At 29.0% G+C, this 21578-nt stretch overlaps 3 protein-coding genes across 3 annotated transcripts in view; 1 reads left to right on the plus strand and 2 right to left on the minus strand.

Moving 5' to 3' along the window:
* Nucleotides 1-1765, minus strand: part of LOC148304775 (acyl-CoA Delta-9 desaturase-like) — a 29000-nt gene extending 27235 nt beyond the window's left edge. Inside the window, exon 1 of the mRNA XM_088267758.1 lies at nt 1342-1765. The gene's annotated coding sequence lies outside the window, so the exon portion shown is untranslated. The remainder of the gene's footprint in view (nt 1-1341) is intronic.
* Nucleotides 1-21578, plus strand: part of LOC148304774 (acyl-CoA Delta-9 desaturase-like) — a 129653-nt gene that overhangs the window by 45565 nt on the left and 62510 nt on the right. The gene's annotated exons all lie outside the window — the stretch shown is intronic.
* Nucleotides 4872-19670, minus strand: LOC148304776 (acyl-CoA Delta-9 desaturase-like). Its single transcript, XM_088267757.1, has 8 exons — nt 19560-19670; nt 16717-16869; nt 15549-15658; nt 10767-10929; nt 9832-10005; nt 8174-8359; nt 5972-6132; nt 4872-5135 (listed from the first exon to the last, which is right to left on the minus strand). Exons 2-8 carry the CDS (start codon nt 16854-16856, stop codon nt 4960-4962), a joined length of 1110 nt encoding a protein of 369 aa, XP_088123883.1. The 5' UTR covers nt 16857-16869; nt 19560-19670; the 3' UTR covers nt 4872-4959.

Here is a 21578-nt window from a genome sequence, read left to right on the forward strand (position 1 = left end):
CGTTCTTGAAAGGAGTGAGCGATATATTTAACTAATCAGTATGAAAAATGAGTATTTAATGTTTGTCCTTAAAAAAAAGCTTTTTAGTATTAAAAAAAAACCTAGCATAAAAACACCAAAAATCACGTTATTATGTTAAACTTGACAATTGGTTGCAATTAATATCGTGAATTCAATCTTGCTGACGGATTTTCGACAGATACAAATAAAACTATTCGCGAAAAAATATCATTGAAAAATTAACTGCGTGTAGGTACTTATTTTTTAAACTAGTATAAAAATTAAAATATAAATTGGATTAAAAAAAAATCGTTTAAAAATCCTGATATGAATATTTTTATTTTAAACGCAACAGTTCAATTCAAACCCTTATCCGCACCCCAATGGTGCATAGGGCACTGCATTATATAAACACAGTGTTATCTTGATCGTTAACACACAAAGGAAAGGTGATCAGCCCTCCGCTTCAGGTACCAGTCCAGGGTAACACTGAATAAATATTAGAGTGAAAAAATCACTTATATTTATTTGACTCCCCCCCTGGAATCGAACCCGGGACCTCCAGAACGGTAGCCGAGCGTGCTGACCATTACACTACGGAGGCGGACAACGCAACAGTACGAATATGATTTTACTTGAATAAGTATATTAAAAAAAGTAATGGTTTTTTTCATTAAAAATACAAAACTTTGTATAAACCACTAACTTGAAGTGTTTTTAAAACCAGTATAGTAAATATGAATATAATAATACGGATTTTATGAAAATGTTGTCTTTTTATAAAATCCGTGTTAATAATACGTACAAAAGTACGTAATAAAATAATACGTAATAATACAAAAGTACATCTTTATAATTAAATTATTGTGTTTAATTGAGCAGTACGAATAGGATTTTAAGTGAAAAAATATCATTAAAAACTAAACGTTTTTAAAAAAAAATATACAATACTTTATATAAACCATAAACTTGCGTATATATATAAAACATAAGTTTGCCTTGCATTTTTAAAACCATGAAATTATATTATTTTAATGTGAAGGAATAAAATAACTGTTATATGAAAATCCTGATAATTACATAATCCTATTAAACTTATCTATTACATAATTCTATTACATAATTCTATTAACTTATTAAATTTAAATTAATAAAATGAATTCAATCTTTATGACGCTATATGAATAGGATTTTCTGTGGAAAAACATCTTTAAAACAAAAACCCTAATTTTTTGTTGTTCAAAATACAAACTACAAAAATAAATTATTAACTTGCGTTTTAGAATGTCTACATTTGTATACAGAAAAATTTAAAATCACAGATAATCATGATTTTTTTACCTTTCTCTCAGTTTCACCACACAATTTTTTTGAAGTTTAAACACTGAAGACTGATCGACTTAAACTGACTGATTGAACTGTCCGTCAACCATCTTAATACTTACTTAATTTAGCGTAATTTTAAGCATACCAGTTTGGCTTATAATTCAATTCCCACCGCTTGTCCTTAGTTGGCTGATCTGCCGATGTATCCTTGTCAACATTTGTTTAATTGTTTAAATTATTCTCTGTGGCGGCGAGACATCAGAGGCAGGCTTTTATTGATCCAGTGAAAATGTTTTAAATCCATTTTACCTGTGTGCTTATTATTTTAACATAAATGATGTAATATGTACTTGCATGCAAATTTAAAAATAGAAAAATAAAATATTCCAATAATAATAATAATAAATAATATAAAAATAAAAATCTTGGAAATATTAAAATGTATTTTCATTTAATATACACATATGCAAAATCCACAATAAATCGGATTCTCCTTTGTTTATATATTTATATAAACAAAGGAGAAACTTTGTTTATATAAACAAAGGCGAAACTTTGTTTATATATATATATATATATATATATATATATATATATATATATATATATATATATATATATATATATATATATATATATATATAAATATATATATACATATATACATATATTTATATATATATATATATATATATATATATATATATATATATATATATATATATATATATATATATATATATATATATATATATATATACATATATATATATATATATATGTATATATATATATATATATATATATATATATATATATATTTATATATATATATATATATATATATATATATATATATATATATATATATATATATAAAGCTATTATTTTTATTGCCAATCATATGATGGACAAGGTTCGTTGTTTATGGGTTTTATTGAATATTCATATTTTTGCTTTTGGAAAAAAGTAACGTCTCTTGTAGTTGGCCTTGCTAAGCAAAGTCATATGTATTACATAATTATTGCAATATTCAAGGTATTAATATATATGTACCAATGATCTGTCGTTGGCTGGTTGATGTATTCCACGATTGACAATTATTCGAATGTTGTAATGTCAATGTAATTAATTTTTCACATTTAATTGAAAGTAATGAGCTGCCATTCATTGCTCTGTGCATTCGGTGATTACAGAGATTATTTATTTAAACTGAATTATATGAGAATTTTTAACATTATTTCAGAATCGAAAAAATGGCTACAAATATATTGAAAAAAATTGCACTGATTTTTTAAACTTATTTTTTTTAGGTTAAAATGTTTTTTAATTTGAATTTCTTTAATTATTTTAATGTTATTTATTCCTTGAACAGTATTAGTTCAATCTTAATATAACAGAATTACAAGCCGAAGTTTAGATGTTTGATTTCTTTCTAAACCACATTAAAACTTAATCCCAAATGTGATTTAAAAGCCTTCAGTCTTTTAGTCATACAATGATGAAGTTTAATAATCCGTTTCCAAAAATCCGTTGAAAAAAGTTAGCTTCAATATTTTCCTAATTTTTTTCGTGTTTTCAATATCCTTTTCATTGCTAGTCTAATGTTATAATAACAACTCCACTTCAGTAGCCATAGCTAGTGGATTGAATTAGACTTGTTCATCCAAAAAAATACAATTTAGCATAACACAAAAAATTGCTGCAAATTATGATGTTTATGATAAAATACAGCGGAACCTAGAATAAAAAATAAGGTTATCGTTGCACTTCCGTTTTACGATTTTCTATTTAGGGGATATCTTCCTTTAGCAAATATTTTTATGGAACATGCCATATAATTTTGTATCGCATTTTGCTTTCTACATAATGAATTCCCAGTTTTATTAAGAAAGATATTTTCTACGATTTTCTCAGATGTATATTGGTGAATTATTCACAAACATCTTTTGCCATCAATATTTAATTTAGTTTTGTTTATCTAAAAAAAATCTCGAGATATTCATTTTTTAATAATCGTATGTATATGAACATGTTTGTATGTAATGTCATCAATGTTTTATTTAGTTTTTACTTCCAAAAAAAATTCATTCCCTTTTTATGCGTAAATGAACAAGTAAATATCGCTCACTCCTTTCAAGAACGTCATAAATCAAAATACTTGATTTTTCAGGAGAACGTTTTTAAAGTTTAAAAATATAATACAATGTATTAAAAATATATATCAAGCCAATTACTGAACTTTTTACTGTGCAACAGATCTTTTTAGGTAAAATCTGAAGTTTTTGTCTCCATTTGAAAAATATTTAGTTTTTTGAAAAAAATAATTAAACCATACATTTTCTTCAAAATGAAAAAACAACACTTTCTGCCCTGTAGCGGGTAAACATTAAATTAAAAATATGCCGCTTTTGCTGGGATATAGTAAATTTTCTGGGCATTCCGAAAACGTGCACAACTGAAAATACACGATTTTTGATTTATGACGTTCTTGAAAGGAGTGAGCGATATGTACTATTGGTTTCATTTATATGGAAAAAAAATTTTTTAATCATCCAAAAAAAATAGGTAGGTAAAACAAAAATGTTTAATAAAATGCCCTTAACCATATTTCTACTCTCAAATTCGACGTAATTTAATTAATAATAAAATATTTAAAAACAAACAAAAACGCTTCAATATGAATATAATTTATAAGAATAAGGAAAACAGATTTAAAACATTATGTTCAGGCCAAACAGAAAATCAAAACTTCGAATAGTTAACGTTATACGTAAACTGTCCGTCAAGCTCGAAGATCTTTTTAAAACGTATCAAGAGATGGCAGTAATACCAATTTTTATTAGTAAAAAAAATTGAAACTAATTCAATAAAATGCATTTTTTTGTCCGCCTCCGTAGTGTAATGGTCAGCACGCTCGGCTACCGTTCTGGAGGTCCCGGGTTCGATTCCTAGAGGGGGGGGGGCAAATAAATAAAAGTGATTTTTTCACTCGAATATTTATTCAATATAACCCTGGACTGGTTACCTGAAGTGGATGGCTGATCACCTTTCCTTCATGTGTTAACGATCAAAATAACACTGGGTTTTTATCTGCACCCCAATGGTGCGAAAGGCAATGCATCATGTAAAAGTAATGTTATCTTGATTGTTAATACATAAGGGAAAGGTCATCCGCCCTTCACTTCAGGTAAAAGTCCAGGGTTATATTGAATAAATATTAGAGTGAAAAATCACTTATATTTATTTGACCCCCCCCCTGGGAATCGTACCCGGTACCTCTAGTATGGTTGCTGAGCGTGCTGACCATTACACTTCGGAGGCGGACAATAACGTTTTAAATAGATTCTTAATTCAAATTGGACGTTTTATAAACCAAATTGGACGCGTTACATTTCGACTGCATTCAGTCTACTTTCATGTTTTAGCAATACACGCAATGATAATGGCGAATAGCGTGCTTCTTGACAGGTGAAAAAATATTATTGAGGCGGACAATACGTAGTGTGTAAATATAATGAAGGATTTAATAATAAAATCACAGAAGAGCTCTAGTTTTTTTAATGTTTTTTTTTTCTGATACCACATAATTCATATTACCACACCAGTAAACGAATAAGAATAAATAATTATTTAGTTACTATTGTTGTATACTTCGGCGAATTGCTTGTCTTCTTCCAGCATGTCCTTATCCCCCCACCCCCACAGATGGTTCTGGTCCTTACTCCAAGGGTGGGAACCATCCCCACACCTCAAAACCCTCCTCTTGACAACGTCCAGGGGTACTTTTTTCCTGTCGTATGCCAAGCCTGAAAGAAACCCTTATTAAAATTGGGTATTTGTAATATTTATAAAAAAAAGATGACGAATCACGCCCTTTCACCGCAGGGGTAAGTAGAGTGGATGAAATGCCTCACTCTTTTGTCCTGAAATACACTGACTCCTTCACATCCATACAAATAGTCATACATGCCCTCCGATTATCTAGGCTTTTTACACCAGATCTTCACCGAGTATAAATCCGATCTCCAGACAGCTTTCATACTGTTAAATGCGGACCTTGCGAGTCCTAATCGCACTCCCATTCCTTTTGAAGGCTGCCATTTTCAGTCGCGTAAACTACCAAGTACTTGAAACTCTCGACCATTTCGATGCACTGGTTACTCAACGTCAAGGGTTGTTGGGCATCTAGGCATAAGCTGTTGCACAACACATGGGTTTTTGCAACATTTATTGTAAGCCCCATATGCGTAGAGTACCTATTTACCCTGTTATTTTACTTTATATATATATATATATATATATATATATATATATATATATATATATATATATATATATATATATATATATACATATATATATATATATATATATATATATATATATATATATATATATATATATATATATATATATATATATATATATATATATATATATATATATATATATATATATATATATATATATATATAAATATATATATATAGTCATATATATATATAAATATATATATATATATATATATATATATATATATATATATATATATATATATATATATATATATATATATATATATATATATATATATATATATAAACGTGTGTGTATTTTAGTTGAATGTTATGTATATAGTTACCAAATAAGGCACAAAAGTCAATGAAGGCTGTGGTGATATTGAAAATTTTCTCTCCGAATTCCGAAGACTCGTAGTCCCACGGGAAGGCGTGGTGGTAGTTATGCCACCCCTCCCCAACTGTTACATAATTCAGTATTATATGTTGGGTTCCGGCCTCGTTTCTAAAAATAACAAAAATACAACATAAAAACCTCCTTTGTACCATTCGACTCATTTTATAGAAGGATATGCCTAGATGATAGTATTGAAATGTGAAGATAAGTGAAGAATAATATAAAGACTGTATAGTTTTTTTCCACATTTATTTTATTTGATCAGTAACCAGATTTTGTTGTTACTGACATTATCAGACTGATGTGAGGCTAGACAAAATTCTGTTATGTTATGTTATATACACAATAAGGGGTTAAAACCATGATTTTATATATATATTTTTTTTTCTGGCAAAATGAGTTTAAATTGAATGAGTTTAAGTATTGTGTTATAAAAATGATTACATTTGAATATAAGTATGATTTGGTATAATTTTATTTTAGAAATGGATTTTGTATGTAAATTTTAATCTAATGAGCAAATATAGGTAAAATTTTGAATTTTAAATATCTAGCGAGGACAATAAATATTGCGAATTATATTATATTATATTTTTTTAATTAATTTTTATTGTTTGATTTCATTGTTTACGCAAAAAATGAAAATCCGAAACTAGTAGGTATGGCTCATACACAGGCATAGATCGTGAGTTTGTAGACATTATTTCAATCAATTAGTTAACTAATTTTTAATTTATTACTTAAAAGAACACACGTATGGTTTTTTTTTCAAACGAAAATTCGACACTGGCCACATTTATTAGAACTCAATGGAAATTTATTTTAAATTCATTTATTAAATAAAAACACACATTTATGACTTTGTAATAATTTTAACAATATTGTAATCGTTTGCGTCATTAAAAACTTGTCAACTACGGGTAAAAATGATTATTTTCAAACTGTCATCTTATAAAAAACAAAAAAATCTCAGGGTTTATTATAGCCCCTGCAAAAAAAACTCATAACAATAAAGCTGATTCTAGAAGTATAAATATATACTAAACTTATGCTATTATTCCTCAAATTCACATAACCTGTTTAAAAAGAGCATTTGACAACAAGCGGTTGGTTTTCTGGAATCGCTAGTATGTTATGTTAATACATATTTTTTAAAACTCATTGTTATCATCTCAAAATGTTAATTACTTTGTATGTTCATTACTAAATTCTGTTTTATTTCAGTAGTATTATTTACGGATTCGATTCCCTTCAATAGCAAAATAAATTCAAGAAACATTTATCTTGAATTGGTTTGTAAAATAAAACTACATAGTTGTTATTTTAATATATAAAATGCAGTTCCACCAAGAAATGTAAGTACAAAACTTAAATCTAATTACATAATTGGTTTGGGTGTTTGAAATGGATTCTTTCACATTTATTTTCCCTATCTTTATTATCCTTCCCGGTCCCGGGTTCGATTCCCAAGGGGGGTAAAATAAATAGAAGTGATTTTTTCACTGTCATATTTATTCAATATTATCCTGGACTGGTACCTGAAGCGGAGGGCTGATCACCTTTCCTTCATGTGTAAACGATCAAGATAACACTGCGTTTATATGACGCAGTGCCCTATGCACCATTGGGGTGCGGATAAGGGTTTTATTATTATTATTATCTTTACTATCCTACCTGCAGAAAAGTCTCTGAAAATAGTAGCTCTGTGAGTAATTCCTTTTAAAAAATGCATTTATGTATATTAGAAAAATAACCTCCTGTGTATAATCTCAAAGGGGGTCTTTTACAAGTTTGAAAAATATATTTAACACGTAGAACTTCACTAGAGACATCTATTGGTAATTAGTGATTCAAGAATGATGTTTCAAAATTGGTTCATACATATAGAACATCCAAGAATTTGAGTAGTGTGGTTGTCAATAATGGGTAGAATTGGTGAATGTTACACGTGTGTAAAGTGATCACTTAAACCAGCCTATGACAATCTTAAGCCCCGTAAATGCCAAGGCTTCCATATTGTTCTTATATATCTTATATATTAGATATCAAAAAACAATATGAAAATAACTCATGTAATTGGAGATAATCCAGATTTTGTGAACAAGTATTTGGACACACTCAAAATGTTGTAAATATATTTAACACTTACATGTCGTACGGTTGCATTCCTTTAGAGTGGGCGAAGCTGTTGATGAACCAAGTCGCATTAGCGGTTACCAAAAATTTAAAACAGGCAAACCCATGAAAAGAATGCCATAGACTTACATCCCAAATGTACCAGGGGATGAGAGTTGGAATAACGAAACAGCAGAGAGGAGCAAGGATATCGTAATATCTGAAAAATTAAACAATCGAATAAAACAGGAGTAAACAGTTGCTTTAGTCGAAGGTATGATTACTTTACTCAGAAATATTTTAAGAACACTTCATGGCAAACAAAAGCTTATTTTCTTTAAAGATTTTTATCAATTAAACACATAAATTGGAAGTTTAAATAAATTTGCAAAGTCATTTATAAAGTAATGTATAATTTCCTCTATTTGAACACATATTTCACAAATTTCTAAACTGATGGTGGCACATCAGCCATACATCCAAATGTATTGAACTATTACCCATGTATGAAAAAGATCCAAGACCATTGCATATGTAAAATATAATGAAATAACAACTATATTTTTCACATTTATTTTATTTGACCAGTAACCGGGTTTCATCGTTACTCTCACCAACTGTTATTGACTTCATTACCAGTCTGATTATATCGGTAACGATGAAACCACATCACTGGTGAAATAAAATAAATGTGAAAAAAAACACGATTTCCTTTTTATTTTTGTTTAATCAAATGCAGCTCCACCAAAAAATGTATTTTCAAAACTTAGAGCATATTACTTAAAAATATCGATAAAATATGGATGTTCAATAATGGGCACCAAAGTAAACGTTACACAAATGCATAATGCATGGCTGGATAAAATGATCGCTTTACCCGGCCAAAAGTCTTAAACCCAAAGACGCTCAAACTTCCATCTTCTTTTATATACCTGTATAAAAAAAACGATAGATATTTCATCTCTAGTTGAGAAACCTTTATATTGATAGTATGCATCCAAAGGCTAAAAAATCCGGTGACCATTATTTCAGTGTCTAAAAAAATGTTTAATATTCATATTAATATTTAGCACATTTGTAAAAGACTTTGGGCGATTAAAAAATATATATGATCTTCTTCAAACCCTTATCCGTACCCCAATGTTGCATAAGGCACTGCATCACATGAACGCAGTATTATCTTCATCGTCAACACATGAAGGAAAGCAAAGCCCTCCGCTTCAGGCACCAGTCCAGAGTATTGAATAAATATTGGAATGTAAAAATTACTTATATTTACTTTTATTAAAAAATATTTACATGCAAAATTTCGACAGTATTTAAAATACGTATCGATGTTTCAACTGTTAAATAAAGCACAGATTTTTTGAGTTTACGAAGTTTTATAAAAAATAATATTGTACAATTCACATTCGTTTGAAAATGCCATGACGAGGCGAAACAAATGTCAAAATATAAATTTTAAAGTGTTTTTTAACAATAAAATACAACTTAGTAGATTAAACAATCTGTGTTTGATTTAAAAATTAAAATGGAGTTCTACAAATTAAACGCCAAATTTATAAATAAATACGTTTATTTTCTTGTTTTCCGCAGATACTTTGTGGCACATTTTATAAACTTTTAAAAATAAAACAACTTTGTTTTAACCACTTTTTACGATTTATAAAAAAATAATACGTATGTACTTACTTGGTTTGAAACATCGCGATGGGATCGCTTGTGATATCGCTCATGTCGATGGACTTGCCCTTTTCTATGACATCTGGGTGTTTAGTTATCAGCAGCCACCCGATGTGGGAGTAGAAAAAACCACGTTTAGAATTTTGAGGATCAGCGTCAGTCTCGCTGAACTTGTGATGAGTTCTGAAACACTCAGTTTAAAATATCATTATTTTCACAATTCACATTTTTTAAATTGTATATAAGTATGTATAAATAGTATTTTTTTTACATCTCATCAAAGATAAAGAAGAATAGGGGAGTCTGGGCATTTACGGGGCTGACGACCATCATTGGCTGGTTTAAGACATTTACTAGTATAACCCTATGACGCCAATGTCAGCCCCGTAAATGCCCAGACTTCCATATTCTTCTTCATCTTTGATGAGATGTCAAAAAATATTATGAAAATAACTCCTGTAATCGGAGATAATCCAGATTTTGTGAACAAGTATTTGGACACACTCAAAATGTTGTAAACTATCCTTATCATTCATTAGATGTTCTTTAGTTCTAGTATTGAATTTACGCGTTAGTTCTAGTATTGAATTTATGTTTTTTCTATGTAAAAGGCTGAAAATTGGATAAATTTAATTTATAAACACCAAAATGATTCAATTTATCTAATTTATCTTTTCATTTCAGTAAAAAGAATTTTAATTTAAAAATAAAGTGTTATTCATTCAGTATCTTAGAAAAAATGTATTTTTTTCTCTCATTTTTAAAACACTCTGTAATCTGAGCCACACACTGCACGACGTACATTTGGATTTGCGAGCTAACACCGTACAGAGTTTTTGGAATAAATTCATTGACAGTCGTCTGACCTCCGTGCCTTTTGTGTGTCCGAGTTCGTTCAAACAAACAATATCAGGCCCAAGAGCGGGTAATTAATATTTGATCACCTGTGATCTCGCACCCATTTGTGTATGCTCGTCTGGTTAGAGGTGACGTGTCCAAAGGCCAGGAAGAGGCGCAGAGGCCACCTCGCCTTGTATGCCTTGTGGGCCCACAGTCGGTGGCTTCCGGCCGTGATGCCCATCCCGCAGAGGAGCGCGTATATCCAGGCTTAAATATTCAAATCGTAACACAATGAGAGGTAGAAAAAGAGCGACAAAAATATATGAAAGGTCACTGGTCTGGATGAAAGCCATCATAACTCGAAAACAGATAAAGTTTAAGTTAGGATGCTTTAACATGTGGTCATATATTGTAATGTCGAAATTGCACACAAACAAATCAACATTTTCCAAAAACACTAATTTAGGAATAGATCTGAATCCTGGATCTGAATCCTATAATCATACACATCACAATTTCCATCTCACCAATAGATGTCTCTAGTGATGTTCTATTGATTCAAGAATAATGTTTCAAAATTGGTTCACATATATAGAACTTCCAAAAATTTGAGTAGTGTGGTTGTCAATAATGGGTAGAATTGGTAAATGTTACACGTGTATTAAGTGATCACTTAAACCAGCCCATGACTGTCGTCAGCCCCGTAAATGCCCAGACTTCCATATTCTTCTTTATCTTTGATGAAATGTAAAAAAAATAATATGAAAATAACTGCTGTAATTGGAGATTATCCAGATTTTGTGAACAATTTTTGACACACTCAAAATGTTCTGTTAAAATTGATTCACATCAATTTAAAAAACTCAAGAGGAAAAAAAGTTGTCTCATACAAGAGTTTTATTTAAATCGTAATGTTATTCCACAAAGTAAATGCCAAATTAATAAATAATATGAGATTGCATGCGTTTTTAGATTATGGTAGATTGTTAAACCCGATTGCATTCTGTGTGTCCCTTATGACCTTAATTTAAATAGAAGTTCCCAAAAGACGGTATATAAATTATCACACTTACGTCAATGGTTCCTACAGTTGTAAAAAAGTCATTTAAAACCACATCCAAGGGTTAGTGACTCATTTTAAATAGTTGTTTATTCCCATTTCTACCTCTGTTTTGTACTAAATGGTGTTTAGAGTATCGGGGACAGTACCCTAAACACCATTTAGTATGAAAAGTGGTATAAGTGGAAATAACAACTTATTTTTTGACATCTCATCATAGATGAAAGAGAATATAGAAGTTTGTGCATTTACGGGGCTGACGACCGTCATAGGCTGGTTTGAGTGATCACTTTACACATGTGTAACATTCACCAATTCTACCCATTATTGACAACCACACTACTCAAATTCTTGGAAGTTCTATATATATAAAGCAATTTTGAAACATTATTCGTGAATCACTAGAACATCACTAGAGACGTCTATTAGTGAGATGTAAAGAAGCTTTTTACTAAGCAGAAACTCTTATATTAGTATGTGAGGTCCGAATCCTGGATTATAATCAGACACACGAGAAACGCCAGTAAATATCATTTTCATTTTTATTATTTAAGCTTATAATTTGCTCACAACATTTTGAGTGTGTCCAAATACTTTGATGAGATGTCAAAAATTAATATAAAAATAACTCCTGTAATTGGAGATAATCCAGATTTTGTGAACAAGTATTTGGACACACTTAAAATGTTGTATATGAAGAAAGGTCGCTGGTCTGGATGAAAACCATCACAACTCGAAAACGAAATCTGGCCATATATCTTTGATGAGATGTCAGAAAATATTATGAAAAAACTCCTATAATTGGAGATAATTCATATTTGTGAACAAGTATTTGGACAAACTCAAAATGTTGTATTTAAAATGAGTCGAAAACCCTTGGATGTGGTTTTAAACGGGTTTTTACAACTATAAAGCTACTGACGTATGTGTAACAAATTTATTTACCGTTTTTTGACAGTCGGTTATCGCTGGCTTGTACACATATCGCTCACTCCTTTCAAGAACGTCATAAATAAAAAAATCGTTGATTTTCAGTTGTGCATGTTTTCGGAATGCCCAGAAAATGTACTATATCACAGCGAAAGAGGCATATTTTTAACATAATACTTACCCGCTACAGGGCAGAAAGTGTTGTTTTTGCATTTTGAAGAAAAGGTATCGTTTAATTATTTTTTTAAATATACTAAATATTTTTTAAATGGAGAAAAAACCTTCAGGTTTTACCTAAAAATATCTGTTGTACAGTAAAAAATTCAGTAAGTGGCTTGATATTTATTTTTAATACTTTGTATTATATTTTAAATCTTTAAAAACATTATCCTGAAAAATCAAGTTTTTTGATTTATGACGTTCTTGAAAGGAGTGAGCTATATATGCTAGATTGTAGTCAGCTTCACTGACCAACAATGCTTGAGCTGTGTGTGTTGAATTATACAGTTGCATTAAAAGAGTGCTTCAAGGGCTAATGGTGAGAACTTTGAGTAGTATAAATGAGTGCTCGTTTGGAGTAAAAAAAAATTAACTAACCATCACACCGCTTCTCCGAAGAAGTGGGAAAAGAGAAAAAAATGCCTCACAACTCTGACCTTGCAAACAATCTTCGCCTCTTTCACATTTATACATCTCCTCATACATACACGTCTCTAGATCTGATCACTTTCAAGTATTGTAAATACTTGATCATGCCAAGTATTCCTCGGTCTTCCTCCGCCTCTATTGCCAACCACATTCTCTTCATAAATTTGTTTTACTATCCTTTCATCTTTATTTAAACAACAATATTAAAGAAAAGTTAAAATGTGTTTTTTTTTTAAAATACGTTTTTCATTATTTTAATTATAAATATTTACTCATGGATCGAAATAATATATTATTATTAAAAAAAAAATTCAATCATAAAAATGCAATAAATGTTGAAAAATGCTTTTGTACGGTATGTACCTTATATTTTTTTTGCGAAACAAGTACTTTTGAGACGAAATATTGTCAATTTTATTGACCGTCCCTAGGGCGCTTATTTGAATTGAATATATATCGCTCACTCCTTTCATGAACGACATAAATCAAAAACCGTGATTTTTCAGGAGAACATTTTTAAGGTTTAAAAATATAAAACAATATATTTAAAATCAATATCAAGCCTTTTATTAACTTTTTACTGTGCAACAGATCCTTTTAGGCAAAACCTGAAGGTTTTTCACCATTTGAAAAATATTTGGTATATTTATCAACAAAAAAAATACAATACCTTTTCTTCAAGATGCAAAAACGACACTTTCTGCCCTGTAGCGGGTAAATATTATGTTAAATATATGCCGCTTTTGCTGGGATATAGTACATTTTCTGGGCATTCCGAAAACATGCACATCTGAAATTTGTCGATTTTTGATTTATGACGTTCTTGAAAGGAGTGAGCGATATTTGACTTATGGCTATATGTTTAAGCTATAAGGTTGAAGATATTAAATGCTTTTACATTGTTTGAATACGACTGACGCAAAAAGCCATTGAATACAATAATGCAATTATTATTATGGAATAATTTCTAGTCTTAAATGTTTCCAAGAAATAATAAAACACACAAAGATAAAAATCCTTTGTGGATATTATGTTATTGATATATAACATACTTGTTTGCTATGAAACTACAAGACTCTTTTGAACTTGACTGCTACGTTATTTATTTGCGATGAAAAATTTCTTAACGATGATTTAATATTGAAACGTGACCGTTAATATATTAGTGAAACTATTTTATCTATATATATATATTTTCATTTCATTCAGTGAGAATATTGTTTCAAGAATTGTGTTTATACAAAAAAAACCTCACAATTCAATATATTTTTATCCGTGCATTTTGATGAAAGAAAGAAATATAAATGATTGTAATATTTGAGATGATATTGAGGAGATTAATCAAATAACTTGAAAAAAATATCTCTACAAATAAATAGGAATTTAAAATATATATATATATATATATATATATATATATAATATATATATATATATATATATATATATATATATATATATATATATATATATATATATATATATATATATATATATATATATATATATATATATATATATATATATATATATATATATATATATATATATATATATATATATATATATATATATATCTGTATAGATAAAATGGTTTTACTTATATACTGTATAATATAATATACTACTATCATGCTGTTTCAGGGGTAGTCAGAGAAGATGGAACACCACACTTTTTTGTTCTGACACACTTCTAGCTTCCGTTATATCCATACATCTAGTAATACATGCCCTCCGATTACGCATACTAGTCTGAGGTTATTGGTTACGACGAAACTTGGTCGCTGGTCGAATGAAATTTATGTGGAAAAAACAAAATAACTGTTATTTTATTCCAATTATAATATTATATTAATATTTTTTTTGAAAATTTAGACTTACCTTACCTTACTTTTTTTGAAAATTTTGAGTAACCTAAGTGAGTGCTTACAAAATAAAGAGTGTGTACAAAAAAACTAACTATCCGTCGCGCCGCTTCCGCAGGCGTAGGCAGAGAACATGGAACGCAATATCAATCTGTCTTTGCTTACAATGTTTGCCTTTTCCACATTTATATACCTTCTTCTGCACACACGCCGATTATTCCGATTCCTGACGTGACCACTTTCAAGCATTTGAAATACTTGATCATGTCAAGTTTTTCTTGGTTTTCCAATTTCACAATAAAATATGGCAAAAGAGAACAACGATTAACCGCACTATCCATAAAAAGTAAGCACAATAATTTAACTTGCTGAAAGATACTTACAAAAAATAATGACTGTCCAGCTGAATTTAAATATGTGAACATAAAGTTGGTACACAAGAGTGATATGTACATATGAATGTACGAATATATTCAACCATTTGTATTTATATCTGAAAGAAAAAATAAACATAATTATGTAGAGCACTTAAAAAAACAAAAAAATTAAATCATCATAAAAATAAATAAAGATAAGAAAAAGCTACTCTCTCTTTATTCTCCAACGTCCCAAGAACAAAATTCTAAAATTTAGACTTAGCTCCATGTATTTGATTATAACGCGGAATGCATCAAAACATTGTATATAATATTTTAAGAAATAGTGGTATTTACCAAGTAGACTTATAGATATTACTGTACTACGAAGTGACCGCTGAACCAATTGATGAAATTACATGAAAAACAGTAAAAAAATTACATATTTTTTATATTCAACTGATTCTCAACATAAATATTCCTGCATTGTTAAATTTGTATAAATATCGTGAAAAGGTGAGGAGTGTAAATATTTTTTTATATAAGATGTCTGTCGTAATATTAAATATTTTTATTTATTGTTTCGGCATTAACTTTGTGGTAAGACATGTTACAATGATTAAAGAAAACACTTCGTTTTTTTACCACTTGAGCTTTATTATAGACTACATGTTTCAGAAGTTAAACTTCCATCATTCAGGTCTGTATAATAACCTGTATAATTAAATATTTTTAATGAGCAAATAAGGATGAAATAAATGGTATACAAAATACTGTGTAAGCTTCCGTTTCTTTCACTAAAAGGTATTGAAATTAACTAACATGTAATTCATTAAGGATTATTTTAATATTTGCAAGTTTGTATAGCAAACATCACTAGTTAAAAATTTTGAGTAGATGTTAAGATGAAGATCTCAAAGAGTAGAGGAGTTGAGAGATTTACTCGATTTAAACATATCAACCCAAAAAATATATTTCTCCAGTTGAAAGAACTTCAAAAATGAGAATATACAAATACATTTTCATGACTTACTTATACTCCGTAAGAACACATGGTTTTTGAATGGTAACGATTATCATAACTTGATTAAAATCCGCGAGAACACACGGTTTTTGAATGGTAAAGATTATCATAACCTACTTATACTACTTGAAGACATTAGGTTTTTGAATGGTATAGATAGTCATGACTTACGTGTACTTCTTGTGGACATATGGTTTCTTTCTTGTAGAGTATTCGTATACTTTAGGAGAAGGTTTCTCTTCCAAAAGGGTTTTACAATTTGATGCTTCTGACATCAAAAGGTCATTCACAGCCATCATTCCAGGAGCCATTGTTTTCGGACGTCTAGAAAATAACAGATTTTCAAATATGACAAAATGATAACACGATAATTCCTATTTCATTTATTTAATTTTTCTTAAACGGTTATTTTATTAAAAAATACAAAATGAAAAATATTATATCCAATATTTTAAATACACAAATACGTATTAATTAATAATAAAAAAATTGAATGAAAAACATATAAAATTCAAGATTAAAAAATATATCATGTATTTCCAAAAACAAGAAAAAAGGTATAATATGGATTAATTAGGAATTTCACATTTCCGCTCAAATAAAAGGTACATAGGTTTATTCTGTATAAGAATTAAAATAATTAGATAATACAACTCAAGGCATAAGCGATATTCATAAGTCGTGTAAAAAAAATACCTGACATACTGGAATGATTTTTAAAGTTAGAAGGTATTCTTAGTCAACTAATGAAATGGTTAATTATTCATTGCTTAATTATTTGCTTTAATTTAAAAAAAATATTTAACCGGAATTCAATCATTTACAAAATTTAAAGAAATCTGAGGAGTGCATTTTATAGAAGTGAAATGTATTTTAAACTTATAACAACTTGTTATTAATTCATCGTTTTAAAAACATGTCTCAATCGAACTGAATAACATTCGAACATGAATATTTTATAATTTAATAAATATGTCATTTTCCTTAAATAAGTCGAATACTCGTATTTTATTCAAAGTATGTAGAAATGAATTAATTGCTTGCGATTTTTTAATAAAAAGAAAATTTCACATTTATATAAATTTATACTTATCAAAATAACTGTCACATCAAAAAATAAATATAAAAAATAAAACCCTCATCCGCACCCCAATGGTGCATAGGGCACTGCGTCATATAAACGCAGTGTTATCTTGATCGTTTACACATGAAGGATAGGTGATAAGCCCTCCGCTTCAGGTACCAGTCCAGGGTAATATTGAATAAATATGACAGTGAAAAAATCACTTATATTTATTTTACCCCCCTTGGGAATCGAACCCGGGACCTCCACAACGGTAGCCGAGCGTGCTAACCATTACACTACGGAGGCTCACTATATTTGATTTGACATTATATTTGATATATACTTTGATTTTTTTATTTTCTAGTTAAAGCAATAAATTGTTAATGCATATATTACTAAAAACCAAATTAAATATTTTTTATCTTAGTGAGTTATCAATTTTTGTTACGCAGTTGATTGTATAATAAAATATAACTTGTCTTTTAAAGTACAGGTAGCTATCGTTTTACCGGTGCGGTGTTCCTATCCGAGATACACCGGCGTAACATGAAATCAGCGTAAAATGAACACAAATATAATGGGCGTATAAGAATAGGTTACGCGTCAAAATTTTAAGAAAAATCTAAAGTGTTTATTTATAACCTGTATGGGAAATAAATTGGAAATAGATTTAGCAAATAAAGTTTTAATTCGTTTACCTAATAAATAATATCTTAAAATAAATCATGAATTTTTGAAAATAAATACTAATTTACCACTTCGTCGGCAAGAAATTAAATTCTTACACTTTAAAAAAAAAATCAATTGTTTATTTTTTGCAGAATCACACTCCGCTTGCTCATCTGTTAACTTTTCTTTAGAAGAAAATATACGAGTTAGATGGCTCGTTTTTAGCGTTTTCCAAATATCTTTTTTCATCCTCTTCTTCTATCAAAAGGTTTTTCTGTCACAAAACTTAGGGCAAAAATAATTTTTATACAATTTCAAAACAATTTCATTTATACAATAACATATCGCTCACTCCTTTCAAGAACGTCATAAATCAAAAAACTTCATTTTTCAGGAGAACGTTTTTAAAGTTTAAAAATATAATGCAATGTATTAAAAATAAATATCAAGCCACTTATTGAACTTTTATCTATGAAACAGATCTTTTTAGGTAAAACCTGAATGTTTTTTCTCCATTTGAAAAATATATAGTTAATTTTAAAAAATAATTAAACAAAACCTTTTCTTAAAAATGCAAAAACTTTCTGCCCTGTAGCGGGTAAATATTAAGTTAAAAATATGCCGCTTTTGCTGGGATATAGTACATTTTCTGGGCATTCTGAAAAGATGCACAACTGAAAATTGACGATTTTTGATTTATGTTCTTGAAAGGAGTGAGCGATATGTGCAAGCAAAAATTAAATTTCGAAAAAAACAGTAAACTAAGTTTTTATTTTATTCGACATCTCATGAAAGATGAAGAAGAATATGGAAGTCTGGGCATTTACGGAGCTAACGACCGTCATATTTTTGGAGATAATCCAGATTTGTGAACAAGTATTTGGACGCACTCAAAATGTTGTAAAAAAAGTAAATTAAGTGAAAATAATACTTTATATTGTATGAAATGTAATTAAATATTTTATTAGATTAAAACTACTATTTTTAGCTGCTGGTCAAATAAAAATAAAGTGGAAAAGCTAAAAATATTGGTTTTAATCTAATAATATATTAAAAATGCAATTCCAGCACGCAGTGTCAGTGGATAATATAAATCTATTAAATGTAATTTGAGCTTACTTTTGAAAAAAAATGCATACTAAAATTATGTATTTTAGTGTACATATTTTAGTATTTCTTATGTGTAATGAAAAAGACGCATGCATAAATTTAATACCAGAAAGTGAACTCTCATATTTTCGAAATAAACAGTAAATAAGGGGTTGTTCTGATCACTCACGTTATTTCTTAAGGGTAAATCCGTTTATCACAAATGTAAAATAGAGCCTTGTTTGTTAGGCATTGCACTAGTAACTCAACGTCAACTGGACCTGAAGGCTTCGAGGCTAATGAGGAGGATCTGATGTGAAAATGTTTAAATAACCTGTTTACCTGCAATATACAATACATCGTTCAAGTTTTGCACATATCCATTAAGTTCAATTTCAATGGCGATTGCGTCATTAGGGACTCATTATGGGATTAACATAGCAACTAACTAACCATCACGTTGCTTCTGCAGAATAGGCAGAGATGTTTACATACATACTCAAGAAATAATTTCTACTTTTGCTACTATTACAACCATCATACCGCTTCCCCGCAGGGTAGAGAGGATGGAACGCCACACTTTTCCGTCCTGACTTACACTCCTCGCCTCCTTCACATCCATACATCTAGTCATAGCCCTCCGATACTTTTACGCAGACTTTTGACACCACCAGATTTAAGGTTCTAATTGATCTGAACGTGCCAAGTCTTTTTCGGCCATCCTCGTTTCTCCTCCCGCTCACATTCGCCAAATACGCTTTCTTAGTCATTCTCTCACTATCCATTCGCTCCACATGTCCATACCACCTTAAAAAAATTATATAAATATATATATATATATATATATATATATATATATTTATATATATATATATATAAATATATATATATATATATATATATATATATATATATATATATATATATATATATATATATATATATATATATATATATATATACATATATATATATATATATATATATATATTTATATATATATATATATATATATATATATATATATATATATATATATATATATATATATATATTTATATATATATATATATATATATATATATATACATATATATATATATATATATATATATATATATATATATATATATATATATATATATATATATATATATATATATATATATATATATATATACATATACACATATTAAGAATGAAATTTTATATGGTATTACTTTTACTATGTATTTATTAATTTGGCGTTTGATTTGTAGAACTCCATTTTAATTTATGTATTAATTTTAAATCAAACACAGATTTTTTGAGTCTATTAAGTTGTATTTTACTAACAAAAACACATAAAAAATTACTGTTGTGACAATTGTTTCGCCTTGTTAGGGCATTGTCAAACGCATGTTCAAAAGTATACTCATCAATCAGTAATTTGGCAATGAGGTAAGCCTCCTTCCTTTATGTACATATTCCTACTGAAAATAGTTTTTACCCCCTTTTCATCCTTCAGCATCCTAAGAGCACATCTCTAAAATCTAGGTTTCTATATTGATGCGGAATGCATATTTGATGTGTAACAATAGATATTTAAAGGTAGTGCTAACTATATACCAATTTGGCAGTGCACAACGGAGTCCTGGTTCCAACTCTAATGTATGGAAGTGAAACATGGAGTTGGCAAAAGAAGGATGAAAGTAGACTGAATGCAGTCGAAATGCGATCTCTCAGAAGGATATGCGACAAAACGATGTATGATAGATGTGCGAATAGTGAAATAAGGAAGGAATGCAAAGCTGAGATAAGCATTATCGATAAAATTAAGAAAGGTGTGTTGAGATGGTTTGGACATGTGGAATGAATGAGTGAGGAAAGAACGGTAAAACAAATTTATGAGGCGAATGTTAGTAGGAAAAGAAGCAGAGGAAGACCGAGAAAAACATGGCACAATCAGGTATGCCAAATACTTGAAAGTGGTCAGGTTAGGAGTCGTAACAATCGGCGGGTATGTATGAGGAGATGCATGAACGTGGAAGAGGCGAAGAATGTTTGCAAGGACAGAGTGGTGTGGCGCTCTATTCTCTCTGCCTACCCCTTCGGAGAAGCGGCGTGATGGTTAGTTAGTTTAATTTAATAATGGATAAATGATGTACAAAGCGATTGCCAAATCACTGATAAAATAAAGTAAGAAACTATTTTCCTTTAAATATTTAAA

This window comes from Brachycentrus maculatus, unplaced genomic scaffold, assembly GCF_059751285.1.
Source record: "Brachycentrus maculatus isolate JH-2025_06_01 unplaced genomic scaffold, ASM5975128v1 h1tg000305l, whole genome shotgun sequence".
Lineage (NCBI taxonomy): Eukaryota > Metazoa > Arthropoda > Insecta > Trichoptera > Brachycentridae > Brachycentrus > Brachycentrus maculatus.